Source organism: Panthera leo, chromosome C2 (genome assembly GCF_018350215.1).
Source record: "Panthera leo isolate Ple1 chromosome C2, P.leo_Ple1_pat1.1, whole genome shotgun sequence".
NCBI lineage: Eukaryota > Metazoa > Chordata > Mammalia > Carnivora > Felidae > Panthera > Panthera leo.
This window is the reverse complement of record NC_056687.1, coordinates 67,341,731-67,357,230: the sequence shown is the minus strand read 5'-3', so window position 1 is coordinate 67,357,230 and position 15,500 is coordinate 67,341,731. Positions and strand designations below refer to the sequence as shown.

Sequence of the window (15,500 nt, the reverse complement as noted above, 5' to 3'; positions counted from 1 at the left end):
TATGGGGGATAAAATGGTAACGTTCTTTATAAGCGGGAAAGGTGTGGAAAGAGATGGGGTTCCAGGGAGGAGAACTACCTGGAGTCTTGCGGTGGAAGAGGCGAGGCGGTGGCAGGTAGGAGAGGTGGCCGCGGTCCTCCGGGACCGGGGGCGGAGCAGGAAAGGGCGGTGCGCGGAGCGGGAGGCGGGGCTGAGGGGCGCGCCCCAGGTGGGGATGAGCCGGACCTCACCTGCTCGGGGACCGAGGCCGGCCCTTCCGCCGCGCCGCGCCGCGCCGGGCGAGGGGAAGGCGGAGGGATTCCTTGGAGAAGTGGTGCGTCCTGGGGTGAAAGCTGTGGAAGAGAGCTGACGTGCCCCCGGAGCCCCTGAGCAGAAAGGGGCCAGGGACCGGCTGGCATGGGCCCCGAGCTGCCTGCACCTTGGCTGCTCCTCTTCACCTGGCTCCCAGCAGGTGAGCCTTGGGAAAGTGGGTCTCACCCTGGGCGCAGAGAGACAGGAAGCCATTGTTGCCTGGCCTTGCAGAGCTGGCCTCGGGCAGGACAGGGCAGGGTAGTGGAGGCCGGGGCAGCGCTCTGGTAGCTCTTGGCACAGGCACCAGGAGGTGCGGGGAGTAGCTCGAGTTTCTGCCTGTGGGAACCTGTTGTTTTCCTCATGTATTGGCCTAGGCCCTTCTGAAACAGGTGCAACTAAGAAAGAAACCCAGAGCCCCTGGGCTTCCCTCCAGCAGTCTTTAGGTACTTCTTAGTCTTTAAAACTGAATCGATAAAGGTGGAAGCACCACTCTTTTGATTCCTATTTACTTTGCTTATTTTATAGGACTAAGCCATGTGGCTGTCTGCTAACCATGGTCAGTGTCCCTATTCTACTTTCTTTGTATCCACTCACTTTCCTAACTCTTCCCCCTTGCTCAGTATCTCCCCACCAGGCGCCCAACCACCCACCCTTTATCCTCCCTTCTCTTAACTTTCCTACCCTGTCTGCTTTGGAAAGCATGGTTTTTGTGTCTCAGTGTATCTCTTGGAAATATGGCAGGAGTGTCTATCTGCATGAGTAAAATCAGGTGAAAGGATAGCTGAATGACTGCAGGACTTTCAACCCTTTTCAAGTAGGATGTAGGTGTGACCTTGCAAACAAGAATGTATGAGTGCCCTTGGAAATTCTTCCCTGTTTCATTTCATTTTACCATCCCTTGTCCCCTTTTTAGGAATAACTGCCCTCTTATCTCAGTGGGAAGTCAGCTCAGTTTGCTCACAGACCAATTTGAGTCTTGTATTTTTCTGAAGGAGATGTAATTTGAAGTTATGGGCAGAGTTTCATTTTTACCAGCTTGATAGGACATGAAAATCACTTGGGTGTAACTAAATCTCATTCAGACAAGATTCTACAATAGCTTAAGCTTAATGCTGAGAATAAAAAGGAGGGAGAATTGCAAAAGGGTGAGAAAACTGGAAAATCAGTATCCCTAAGACCCTCTGGCTCACACCGTTTTCTGCAGGATCTATGTTCTATCAGTTGTCTGAAGCTAAGAAGGCTAGGTGTCCGACACATGATACACAAGGAAATGGACTAAACCTCACCTAAATTTAAGTGCCCCAAATTCCACCAGAGTAGTTACCAACTGGGAGTGTGACAGCAAAATCATAAAAATCCCAGCTTCTCACAGTCCTCTATCCTGTGCGTTATGTGTTCAGCTCAAGTTCCATGGCAGCTAGGGATTTCTGAAGCTGCTTGAGCTACCTTTTCAAGAAAATAGAGGTCTACTCCCATCTCCCCCCTTTAGCACCCTATTCCAGATTAGGACTTTGTAGCCAGCAGTCATCCAGGTCAATAGAATAAGAAAAGAAGCCTTACAGACAAAAATTTTATTAGGGTATAAACCCCAATCCTTAAATCATCAGCATACTGTTCTAAAAGCTGTTCTATTTTTATGAAGAATATTGAACACTGAAAAATTTTCAAATACAGCGACTATAACCAAAGGGTATATTCTTTATAGTAAGCAGATTGCTAAATGGACAGGGGCTTTAGAAAGTGGAGCTCCAAGTGTTCAGGAACCAGCCATGCAGTGTTAGTAGCCAGGATGCCGAGGTGGTAAAATTATACAGACTGCTGTGTTTGCCTGTCATTCTTTATTTTTTTTATTAAAAAAAAATTTTTTTTGGTCACATTTATTTACTTTTGAGACAGAGCATGAATGGGGGAGGGTCAGAGAGAGAGACACAGAATCTGAAACAGGCTCCAGGCTCTGAGCTGTCAGCACAGAGCCCGATGCGGGGCTCGAACTCACAAACTGTGAGATCATGACTTGAGCTGAAGTCGGACGCTTAACTGACTGAGCCACCCAGGCATTCTTTAAATGGAAGCCTACCTGCATGACCCATTTTAGAACTAGAGAAAGCTGAATTCACAAAAAGTCCTAAGTAACATCTAATCTCACTTTTCTTTTTTTTTTTTCCTTTTTATTTTAGAGAGAGAGAATGCAAAGGGGGGGGGTGGGGAGAGGGGCACGGGGAGAGAAAGAGAGAGTGAGAGAGAGAGAGAGAGAGAGAGAGAGACAGACGATCTTAACCAGGCTCCATGCTCAGTGCAGAGCCTGATGCAGGGCTTGATCTCATGAACCGTGAGATCATGACCTGAGCCAAAATCAAGAGTCAGACACTCAACTGACTGAGCCACCCAGGTGCCCCAAATTTCAACTTTATTTCATAGGTGAGAAATTGAGATTTCAACTCTTCAGACTCCAACAGTTTGAGGGGAAATAGCTATTTTAGCAGATATTTTCCCCGAATATGTGTAGAAGGTATATATAAAAGAAAAAGCTTCATCCAGCTATTTAATGTGCATTTGGATTTTGCATCCACAATGTTTGTGTGACTCTGGTCAAGTTACTGAAAGCCTGCAGTAAACAGGGATGATTATAGTACATATCTCATAAGGTTTTTGTGAGGATTAAGTGAAATGAAGATTTTAAGGCACTTAATATAGTGGCTGAAACAAAGTGAGGGTTTAATGAATGTTAGCCACGGTGGTGAGGTGATGATACTCATGATTTAGATCCAAGTAGGGTATTTTAGAGCTAACTTGAATGAAGCAATTTAAGTTTCCCCTCCTCCTCCTTCCCCTATAGCTAAGAAACTGCAGTTAATAGTCAGTGGACTATCAGGTTGGAATTCAGAATCTGCCTCTTACTAGCTGTGACTTTGGAGGAATTCAATTCCCTTCATCCAGAAAACAGGTGAAATTCCTGATAAGCCCCTCACAACCCCCACCCTCCAGTCCCCATAAGGCCAGCTCTTGTTGGATGGCTTAACATCAAGCACAGGGTCTACAAAATGGTCATCACTCAGGAAATACTGCCCCCACCTCTTCATTTTTACACGAAACTTCCTAAAATTCCCTAAGATCAAACAGAAATCAAACTACTTTTCTCAGTTCCGGTATCTACCAAAGAAGTGCTTTTCAAACTTTTTTTACAGCTCTCAGAAATACAGTTTATGTTGTGACATGGACACATGTATAAGATTTATAAAACAGAAACGAGCACACACACACACACACAAACCCATTACTATGTTGGGTAAAAGAATAACAGATTGATATCACATATTATTTTAATAACATTTAAATAAGTAGAAAATAGTCTCCAAATTAACACTAAATAGAAAAATCCAGTAAGTTGATTTTCTCAAGGTCTGCTGCAGATTGCAATATGAGCTTTGGAAAATCCTAGAGTATGTTCATTTTGATCCAGCACGCTGTTCTCTTCTGTTTCTAAAGAAGAGTTAACCCAAGCTTCTAGTTAGCATCCAGGCTTCTGTAGTTGTTAAGTGTGGGCCATTAGTGAAATCATGTCAGATTTGGGTACTGGCAAGTCTAGTCAGTGTGGCCTGGGGCCCTGATGGAGCCTCTCAGGTCCCGGAGTCCTGGGAAGTTAACCCCAGTCCCTGTGCTCTGAGCTGTGGAGAGATCAGTTGTCATTGTTTTTGTTCATTTTTGTACTTTTTCAAAGTTTTTTTTTCTTTAAAAAGAAATGTTTAGCACACAAGTGATACTTGCCCCTTAAAACAAAACATTAAGATAATCTAAAGTAGGTTCTGCAGCCTTTTGCATTATTGGCTGATAGTTCTGGTTACCTCCATTGAGCCTCAAAGTTTATGCCTGGAATGAAAGTTTAGTTTTCCACCCAAATTCTAAAAGAGTGTGTCTCATTTGGGCTTTTGTGAATTTTTTAAAGATTATAGAGTGGTGTTAACTTACAGATTCACTCAACTATCAACTTGTATTATCATTCTTTGTGAAATGAGCCGGCTGATTCTAAGACACAAGATTCTTAGCATATAGACCAGCAATTTTCCCTTGGTGATGGGGGTAAAGTGTGGGATCACACTGAAGACTGAATGACATCTTGATTCACAATGTAGTGGATAGGAAAGCGGAGTTTCTCAGGCTGAGGAGGGTGTGGGTGGTGGTTGGGAGCTGTCCACTTGGCTCCTTCCTTACCTCCATGGGATCCCTGACGTACCTCCCCAGAATCCCAGGACTCTGCCAAACTCAAGTAGAACTCACTCCCAGTCTCTGTCTGTCTTCCTCTTTGGACCAGTTTTGCAGGTAAGGAAATCTGTGTTCAGGAAAGTCACAAGTGCCAGGTTGACATAGTAGACTTAGGACCAGAACCCTGGCATCCTCATTTTTAGTACATTGCTCTTTCCCCTGTTTCATACCATGGATTAAATTTGTTTTGTCTAATTGAATCCTAGTATGCAGAAGTAGAAATAGATTGTCTAACTAAATGCTACTTATTAAACATGTTGCCCCAACAACAATGCAGTGGAATGAGATGCTGATAATTAATGTATCATCTGCCTGGGTTTCTTTCAGCCCAGTAGTGTGTTTCATTTTGTCCTTGGGGGAGAATTAAATTTGTGTTTAAAGAATTGGGAAGATTCAGGTCATGTCTCATATTTCCCTCATCTTTATTTCTGTATCTTTCAATCTGTGAATCTTAGGATAAGGTGGGGTCAGAAGAAAGCAGTTTTGACACTTTCTTCATTTCCCAAACCTTGTTCTATTTCTTAATCCCAGGCTTTGCCCCTTCTTTTCTATTCCAGGTGATAAACCTCACACTAGCCTATCTTAAGCACCTTAACCATCTTGCCTCTTTTCTGTCTACTTCCAACCAGCCTCTACTCAGACGATAGGTTAACCTACCTGGGTTCATCTTTTTCACCTTCATTTTATTCCTCCAAGAACCTCTATTAGATCCCCATAGCTTATAGAGTGGATTAAAGCTCTTTGTTTGGATTTCAGGGCTCACTCATTCTTGGCCTCACTCACTACTTTGGGCAGCCTTCTCCCGCTGATATGGGGATGCTCTTGTACCCCCTTTCCCAGCAATACACACCCTTCTTTGTTTTTTTTGTCTGCCACCCTACAAATGGTTAACTTTATTTGTTTTCTATACTTTTAGAGCACTTAAAATTTGTTCCAAGCAGTTTAGCCTGTCTTGTATGAATTTGTTTTTAGTCAGCAAATGTTTAATGCATACCATGTATAAGGCACGCATTAATGTATAAGGCCAGCCATGTATAAGGCTGGCAAACACTAGCTGTGTGGTCCTGAACCAGTTACTTCATCTCCCTGAGGATTTTTCTCATTTATGAAATTGAGATAAAATAAGGCTTATCTCATGGGTGTTTTTACAAAGGTTAAATGAGATACTATATAATAAAGCACCCAAGACCATGGCTAACAACATAGCAAGTGCTCAGTATATATGTTTCCTCCCCTGTGTAGCCACATGCTTAGCACCACCCTGAGCCTCACACTGTTGAGTAGCAGATACCAGACCTTTGTTAAACATGTAATACATAGACCGAATTCCTACCCTCACCCCCGCCCCAGCCCCCTTCTCTTTGTCCTCTTTTCTCCTCTCCTAATTCTCTCAACCCCTTTTTGTTCACACTCATGGCCACTCCCTCTTCCCCTTGATTCCTTTTATATTTGCACTGTTATCTAAGGAAATGTAACAAGTGCTGACGGCAAATATACTTGGGGAGATAGCTTGCTCAGACATAAACTCTGATAGGATTAAACCTGTGTACTTTTTGTTAACCTGCTTAGTGGATCATAGGTGCCTGGGTGCCTAAAAATCACTCAAGAATCAAGACCTTCCATCAAGTGTTGGCACTAGGTCAAGCCCCTTGCCTGGAAAGACCATGCTCCCCTGCTGCCTGCCACACCCGTCCAGGCAGGGCCCTTCATGTGTAAAGGAGAGGAAATGCCATTCAATCCCCTGAATACCTCTGTCCTTATGCTGTATGGATAATATGTTCTAGACACTGTAAAACATCTTGCCCAATCTGATATTACACAGGGAAGACATTGAATAAAGTAATATACAGAGATATGCATATGTTTGGAACATACATCATTTAGCTGTAAAGATAATTTTCTTTCATTGGTTTTCCTTTGACTTTAATATAGGATGTAGTCCCCACTGGCACCTGAGCGTAGTCTTAAAAAGTACTTCATGGTAGGAAACAGAATCCTCTACCATTTCCCTCCTTCCCACAAACTCCAATATCTCATCTGAAGTTACCTTTCAATCCTTAGATGACAGGTTTCTCTCCCTTTTTCCCAGAGGAGACTAACTGAATGGGTTTGCCAGGGGACAAAGTGATGGAGCTTTAAGAGCTTTTAATGCCAGTTTACATTTGTATCATTTTAATGCTTTCAAAATGCTTTCACATGCTGTTGTCAGTTGACTTCAATCTCCAAAGTAGGCAAGATAAGTACAAATGAGACAAGTAACAGCTAATGTTTCTTCAGTGCCTGTTATGTCCCACCCTCTTTGCTAAATGCTGGACATTTATTATCTCATTTAATCCCTACTACAACATTATCAAGGAAGTATTATCATAATTCCGCATAAAGAGGCAATCGTAGTTTGGAAATAATTTGTTAGGTCTTTTAGCTGGTGGGAGAGTGGAGACAAAATCTGAACTCAGGAAGTCACTCTCCAGAATTAAAGTTTCAAAAGAAAATGATAGAGATATTTAGGAAATGAAGGGGATACCACAGGATGAAGGAAATTTAAAAATAGAAAAAATATATAAGAATTTGAGGGGCCCCTGGGTGGCTCAGTCAGTTGAGCATCTGCCTTTAGCTCAGGTCACGATCTCACGGTTTGTGGGTTTGAGCCCTGTGTCAGGCTCTGTGCTGATAGCTCAGAGCCTGGAGCCTGCTTCAGGTTCTGTGTCTCCCTCTCTGTGCCCCTCTTCTGCTCACCTTCTGTTTCTTTCTGTCTTTCAAAAATTAATAAAAATTAAAAATTAAAAAAAAAAAGAAAAGAAATATAAGAATTTGAAAACAATTTAAAGAGCAAAGATCCGGAGTGCCTAGGTGGCTTTTGATTTCGGCTCAGGTCATGATCTCAGGATAGTGAGATTGAGCCCTGCCTTGGGCTCTGTGTTGGGCATGAAGCTGCTTAAGATATTCTCTCTCTCCCTCCCTCCCTCCCTCTCTCTCTCTCTCTCTCTCTCTCTCTCTCTCCCCCCTCCCCCTCCCCCTCCCTCTCCCCTGCTCTCTCTCTCTCTCAAAAAAAAAAAAAAAAAAAAAGCAAAGATCCAACATCGACATCTACCTTTTTGAATCTGTCCCTGTTTTCAGCCCAGATTCTTCTATTCTTAGTCTCTTCTTGAAAACTTTACCTGCATAGTAGTGTGCATGACCAATGTGGTTAGTTTTACTGAGAAGTCTGAGGCTACAGAACAAGAAGGATGGGAAGTTTTTGCCTTTGAGATAGGCTGTCCTCCTCCCAATCTGGAAAATCCTCCTACTTTTTGAGTTTAACACCTGACTTCCACTTGGAAAGTCAAGCTTGCCTGCTTGGGAAAGATTAGGTTTGGGTGCCAGCAGAACCAAATCCTGAGGCTGAGAGGGCTTGGTTTATTATAGTCTCTGAAGCTTGGCCCACATATATGAGCAGAGGGATTCCCACCCTAGAGGGTTTTGTGAAGATAAGAGGCAATGTGTGTGCATCACCTGGCACAGAATACATCCTAAGATTCACAGCAACAGCTGAGAAAAGGGGAGGGAGGGTTGGTGGTTGCTCAGTACCTTTTGTCCGGGGACTCTTACTCTCTTTGTGGAGGAGGGCAAGGGGTATAGGTCCAAGAGTGCATATGCTATGGGGCTGGAAGAACCCTGGAGAGAGTGGGAGTGAGCTCAGTTCAGTCAAAATTGTGGGAACCTGATCTATTTCAAGGGCTTGAAATTCACATAAGGGATGAAATCTGAGAGAGGATGAAGGAGTAAATACCCAGCCAGCAAAGCCAGTGCTGACGTTGGTAAAGGTGAGTCATGTCACCTCAGGTATGTTTTGGCCATAATAAAGGCATTCATGGAAGGGTGCTGAATGGGAATCTGGCAATAAAGGTGATCACCCTTGTCCCCATTCTTCTCCCTCAGAGTGTCAGATTCAGCAATCTTCAAAGCTACCTGAAAGTAACTTCTAGCTCCAAATTCCTTTCTCTGACTCCCAGCAAACCTCCCTCCCTCCAAATGTTCCACCTCTATACAAATAATGTTCACTACAGTCCTCTGAAGAAATTGCTATTTATGTCACATTACCATTCAGGAAAATAAAGAACATGCAGGTTATCAGTCAATCACAGTATCAGAGTGATTGCTGCCAATTATAGCCTGGCTCCACACTCCACAATTATTTGCAGGCTAGTGAGTACCGAACATCTTCCTTTATTTAAAGAATAACCAGGCAGAGTGGCCAGAGTACTGCTCAGGGGTGGAATCTTGACTCTGACCTTATTAGAAAGTGAAGCGACTACAGACAGGCCACTCACCTTTTCCAGTCTCAGATTTGCGGTGTATGAAGGGGCACTGCTCATCTCCTCCCAGGGATCATTTTTAATGTGTAAAAGAAAATATTTGAAAGTACTGTGTGGACATAGGATTTTGTTTAGACCACAAATAGGTGTTTTTATTTCCATTCCAATCCGTGTATCTGCTGAGCAAAATAAGCTGGTGTTGACAGTGCCATCCTGGACATTGTCAAAAGCTTACCTGTAGCGACTTCTCTTCAGTTAAAGCTGTGTTGGGGGAAAGTTCCAAGGTCTATGTCAGGTCAGTTCTGGAAAAAAACAAGGAGGGTGGTGAGGGTAGAGAAGCAAAACTAACAAAGCAGATTACAAAGTAATCCATGTTAGGCTTGAGACGCTGGTCACTGGCTCTTCCATTTCTGATTGGACTAATTTCCAGGAATTAGTCCAGGAATAGCTGGTAGAAGACAGCAGCTGTTTTTCTCCCAAACTACTCAAGGCTCATTTTTGAAATGATGATCTTTATAGCTGGACAAGGAAGTCATCAGTCTTACCAAAGACACCACTTTTGCCCTATTACTCTACAGAAAAGTCTCCAGTGATTATCCATTAACTAGAAATACATGCTTCAGTGTGATTTAGACTCCACCCCCACACGCTACCACCAGCCCCACCTTATTTATCCCTCTGCTTCCCATAAAGCCAGAATACTAGCCAGTTTGGTTCCCTCCAAGCCCCGTAAATAACTGCTCCTTTCTGATAAGGGCTTTTGCTCACTCTCTTCTTCTGCCTTGAAGCCATGAGTTTCTCTGCCTTCTTCCTATTTTTCATGTGTGATCTTAATCCTACCTGAGTCTTAAGGTCCAGCTTATATTTTTCTTCCATGAAGTCTTGCCCAGGTACAGGTCTCCCCTGCAGATCCTCTTTACAGCAGGTCTGTCACAGGCATATACTCATTTCAGCCCAGCCCTAGAGACAGTTTAGGTCATTTCTGGGGGCAAGGGCCTATCCTGAGCAGCACTCTGCTCTTTCTCTGTGGATGTGAGAAAAGTGGGTGCATGTGCCCGTCACAAGCCACCACTTACTATTTCACGAGGGCTGTGTCCAGCAGGTGAGGAAGGACTCAGAACCACATGGCTCTGGCCTTTGAGCCAGGCTCACCCAGCTGTTTTGTAAGGGGTGAGAGTGGCGCTAAATGTTTGTGGGAGTAAAACAGTCACCTTGAAGCCATTCCACCTGAGAACTCTCCTGGAGAGAACCGCAACTTGAACCCCTTTCTCTCTGGCCTTCATGATAAAGGAAAAGAGGGAAAGAGACTCAGATTCAGACTCCGACTCCGACTCCGACACTAACACAGCAGCATATGTGCCAGGCGCCATGCCAAGTGCCAGAAGAGAATGATCTCACTGCGTTCTTTCAAGGACCCGATGAGGTTAGGACTACTATAATCTCCAGCCACAGCTGAGAAAACACAAACTCAGAGTAAAAAAAACTTGTATAATGTCCAAATAAATAGCGAAGTGTTATTTGAACCCAGTTGTCTCAGAGTACAAGGCCTGTTTGTTTTGTTTTTAGTTTAGTCGACACCAGTGGTTCTCAGAGTATGATGCCCAGAGCAGTAGTATCAGCGTTTCCTGGAAACTTGTTAGAAATGTAAGTTCTTGGGCCCCACCCAAGTCCTGCTGAATCAGAAACTCCTACTGACAGTGATCTGGGCTGTTACAAGTCCTGGTGGTGCATGTTCAAGTTTGAATACTACTATTCTGAGCTAAACCTCCCACAAGAAGATCCCTTATAACTTGGCCTAGAAACCATATTGACATAGGAACATTCTAAGATGTTGGTTATGTGTGGACCCCTCACCACGCCAGAGTCCACCTGACTTTCTGTGCCACCTGGTTCCTCATCAAGGCAGACCTGGAGCTGCAAGTATATTTGTAGCTTTGGAGGCTGGGGAGAAGGAGTTTTAAAAAGGAGAAAAGAAAAAAACCTTACTTTCTTCAAGTTTTCTTGATAAAATTTGTCACAATCTGATCGTTTTTATTTATGTTGTCATGCTTAGGTCTACAACCTGTACTGCCAGTTTCTACTGTTGATGTATTCTTGGTCATTCATTCCATTATTTATTCAACAAACATCTGTTGGGTGCCAAGGAGGTGACAGTGCAGGATGAGGTGCTCGTGCTTAAATGATGAGTCAGAGACAAACTCAGCCTGCTCAGAGCCTGCACTTAACTGGCCATCACCAAGGCATGTGAAAAGTGTTGCCTGGGGGTAGAAAGAGGCACTTTAGGAAAACACACAGGGCCCCTCTCCCAGGTTTGCAGTCAGGGAAGGCTTCTTCTTCTTCTTCTTTTTTTTTTTTTTTAACACTTATTTTTGAGAGAGAGAGAAAGAGAGAGAGAGAGAGAGAGAGACAGAGCATGAGCAGGGGAGGGGCAGAGAGAGAGAGAGAGGGAGACACAGAATCCTTCCTTGGGGAAGTGGGGAAACATTTTAAGAAAAGTGACATGAGAAAATGTATGCATGTATTAGCAGGCTCAGACCAGTACCTATACAGCCTTCTTTTCATACAGTTTCTGTATTGTTGCTGGACGGATGAGACCCTTGCAAGTCATCCTTGCTCTGTCCTCCACCTCGCCCAGAGTGTCTGCAGTCTCCGCCTCTAACTCTGCCTGTGAGCTCCCATCTAGTCAGACAGTGTGTTCACTTATTTGCATGGCTTTTATCACTCCATGAACAGAAGTAGGTCACCTATCAGAGACATAGTATGCCTTCAGTGTTTTCTCCTGCTCTTGGCTGCAGGGTGCCTGTCCTTGCTGGTGACCGTCCAGCACACGGAGCGCTATGTCACCCTGTTTGCCTCTGTCATCCTCAAATGTGACTACACCACCTCCGCCCAGCTCCAGGATGTGGTAGTGACGTGGCGCTTCAAGTCCTTCTGCAAGGACCCTATCTTTGACTACTACTCTGCATGTGAGTGCCCTCCCCCCCTCTGCCCAGGCCCCTCTGTGAAGCATTGCCATGAAGGCATAGGAATTATTTAGGGTCACAAATCCTTATGAGAAGCCACAAAGATCACTTAATGTGGCCCCCTCATTTGATAGATAAATGGCCCAGGCAGATGAACTAACTTATTCCTGGTCACATACTATTTTATTTTAAAATTTATGTCCTACCTTGTTCCTGAAAAGATTTAGGCAGATCAGACATTAAGTTTTTTTTAAAAGGCAGCTCAAGTCCTGCCTCCCAGCCCATTTGGTTGCGTGCCAGCACACTGAGATGAGTCTGAAGTCTGCCGCCATCACCTTCACCACCTTAGAATGTAGACAAGAAGCCTCCTACACCCTCCAGGATGCTGAGGAGTGGCCATTTGTGAACCTCCACACACTGCCACACTCCCTTTTATGGTCAGCCTTCCTGGTGGCCGATTGAACCCTCCGAGTGAGCGAGTGAGCAAGAGCTCACTGCCCCCAGGGAATACATTCTCGGGCTGCACAATTCCCCCTACCTATGCTTAGCCACGTCCTACCTCACAGTAGTGGCTGCCCCACTCATGTCAGTTCTGTGCTCCGAAAGCAAAGCTCTTTCTAGCTGTCTACTTCTGCCTCTCTCAAGGAACAAAGGAATGCAGATCCTCACTGGCAGCCCTGTGAGAGGTTCTACAATTAACCTTGTAGAAATTTTTGAGAGTAGAAGTAGATGCCATCTATAAGGAAGGAAGTGAGCTTCCTGAGATGAGGAAAAATGGGGGGAGGCCTGAGCTTTACCTCTGTCAGCCCTGACTTACAGTACATCTTACAGTATGAACCCCGATACCTAAATGTCTGAGTCACTGACAGAACCTGGCCTCGTTCCCAAAAGACACATCTCTAAATCAAGGCATGATTTTCAGGGGGTTACTCTTCAAATAAAGGGCCAGGGAAAAGAGACCAGGGTGGTAGGCATTTGCCACCAGAAAATGCATTGTAAGGGCAGGTAGATGAACCCTGTGGGGGCAGAATCTGGGGTTACCAAAAATGAGGTAAGGGTAGTTGGGCTGGGAAACGGGGGCATGCAGCCAGGATTTAGAAATGATGGCCTTTTAGAGGGGTCTGGGTCTTGCTGCTCAAAAGTTCATTAGTATCACCTGGGAGTTCATTAGAAATGCAGACTCTCAGATTCTCACTCCGGACCCGCAGACTCAGAAATTTCATGTTTAGTGAGATTCCCAGTAGATGCATGAGCTCAGGAAAAATTGAGAAGCTTCCCTGCTCCAGGGAACACTAAAGGTGCCTTTATTCATGGGAATTCCCCCTGCTGTGTGACTTAGCTGTGTCTCCTTTTCTCAGCTTACCAGGCAGCTTTATCCCTGGGCCAGGACCCCTCCAATGACTGCAATGACAGCCAGCGGGAGGTTCGCATCGTGGCTCAGAGGCGGGGGCAGAATGAGCCCGTGCTGGGGGTGGATTACCGGCAGCGCAAGATCACCATCCAGAACCGTGAGTGCAGGGGAGGCAGCAGGGAAATGGGGGTGGCGGACACCAGGCCTGACAGGCTGAGTCATTGTGGGGATTCCCCTCCCTTTTTTCTTTCCATTTGTTTGTTTGAGGAAATTGCCAGATACATAGAATGCTGTACCACCATCTGAAGTCACTCCCCTGGAAGTTGGTGTCTGGATGAGAAGATGTCCTACAGCTTTGGCTAAAGGTCTGGGAGTGGGTGGTTTCTTTTGCTTTTTCATGGCTAAGGTGTGGATCAGTCTTGTTTGCTCCCTCCCATAAATTGCCCTCAGGGCCTGTGTGAACCCCAGGGCCCTGAGTTTCCCTCTGACCACTCCTGTTGTATATATCTAAGGGGCTTTCAAGTAGGTGGCCACCTTGACACCATCATCACCCATTGGTAGAGGAAAGAGCATTAGGGTTCATTGACCAAGAGCATTAGTTCATTGACCAGCAGCAGATTTTTTTCTCTGGCATCTGTTACCTCATCTGAAAGATGGACATAATAGGCTCTGTCTCCCTACACTGAAGTAAGTATCAAACGTGATATCTGAAAGCTATGTCTAAAGCATGTTTATTCTTTATGCCTAGTACACGGAGTGGTGGTTAGAACCCTCAGTCTGCAGTCAGATTCTGGTGTGGGTCCCCATTCTGCACTTATAGGGTATGTGAACTTGGGTAAGTCCCTTCGATTTTTTTCTACAAAATGGGACTTGCCATAGTACTCCCCATCTTGTGGAGATTTGTCAGGATTAAGTGAGATGATATACATAAAGCACTTAGCAAATATTAAGTGTGCAGTGAACTTTAGTTACCATCACTGAGCACGCTTTTGGACGGAGGGTTAGCCCTACATTCCTACCTTGTAATCCAGGATTGCCATGATGGGTTATTGGCACATAATTCAGAGCCTATTTCAGTGAGTTTCATGTGCAGTGTTAAATAAATATTTGCTGCTTAAAAGGGGAAAAATGGTAGAGAATACACTAAGCAGGCCACTCAGGGTACCTGTGGCAACAATGTGAGGAAATCAGTGAATATTTGATGACCATTTAAAGGTAGATCATTTAAAGGGAGCCAATTTAATATTTGCTTCCAGATTGGTGTCTAATACTTTAGCTGTAATATTTAAACCTGATCCTTTTACATGCAATCTCTGCTTTCCCCAAGCCAGCCCTTAAACTCTTAGCTTTAGTGAACATCTGTCCTATTCTGGTCTCTAGGTACATTCTCAAAGATTCAGGGTGGTTCTGTTTTTCCCAGAACCTGCAAAATGAGCCCTGATCTGACTCCAAAATGTAAAGTCTCTTTTGGCAAGTCTCATTTAGTTTTTGAAGGATAAAATTCTCCAGAGGTGACAAGGTGACAGACAGTCCTTGCTTTTCTGTTTCTTTCTTTCTTTCTTTCTTTCTTTCTTTCTTTCTTTCTTTCTTTCTTTCTTTCTTCCTTTTATCTAATTTTGAACAATAGTATCCACTATTTTCACTCCCAGTCACTTTTGGATCAAACTTTGCTTCTTCCTTACTCCCATGGAAAACCATTATTTCCCCCTTGGTTTTTAATTCTACCTCCATGCTTGTTGTGACTTCCTAGAACCCTTGTTTTCTGACACTTCTTTGCCCTGTGCTTGCGTCATTTGAAATGACCCTGTCAAATCAGTTCTTGGATCATTTAAAATATAAACATATCCAGGGGTGCCTGGGTGACTCAGTTGGTTGAGTGTCCAACTTCAGCTCAGGTCACGATCTCACAGCTCATGAGTTTGAGCCCACATTACTCAGAGCCTGGAGCCTGCTTTGAAATCTAGGTCTCTGTCTCTCTCTGCCCCTCCCCGACTTGTGCTCTGTTTCTCTCTCTCAAAAATAAATAAACATAAAGAAATTTAAATATTAACATATCTGAATGTCCTCATTACTGTGACATCCCTGAAAAACATGTTTATGTTTCTAATAAAAACTGGGGCAGACCTATGATACACATTAACTTAGAGGGAGAACCTCCTCCAAAACACTTTCCCCATTCTTCCAAGTCTAGGGGAAGCTCTTTCTGGGAAAGGTAGTGTGTTTGGAAAATCATGGGGAGGAAAATATTGTAGAGATTGACGTAGAAAGAGAAGGAAACAAAAGTTGAAGTTAGCTCCAGTGGTGCGTGACCTTGCATTTCTGTTTCATTTCCTCAATAAA

General features: G+C 44.3%; 1 protein-coding gene across 2 annotated transcripts in view; it reads left to right on the top strand.

Annotated features, from left to right (window-relative positions):
- Window positions 1–278: 278 nt before the first annotated feature.
- The window catches only part of ILDR1 (immunoglobulin like domain containing receptor 1), a 29,210-nt gene continuing 13,988 nt past the window's right edge, over window positions 279–15,500 (top strand). For both annotated transcript variants that reach the window (XM_042956043.1, XM_042956042.1), the window contains exons 1-3: window positions 279–451; window positions 11,642–11,812; window positions 13,168–13,317. In XM_042956043.1, the coding sequence (XP_042811977.1) occupies window positions 397–451; window positions 11,642–11,812; window positions 13,168–13,317 (376 nt within the window). In that variant the 5' untranslated portion in view covers window positions 279–396. The remainder of the gene's footprint in view (window positions 452–11,641; window positions 11,813–13,167; window positions 13,318–15,500) is intronic.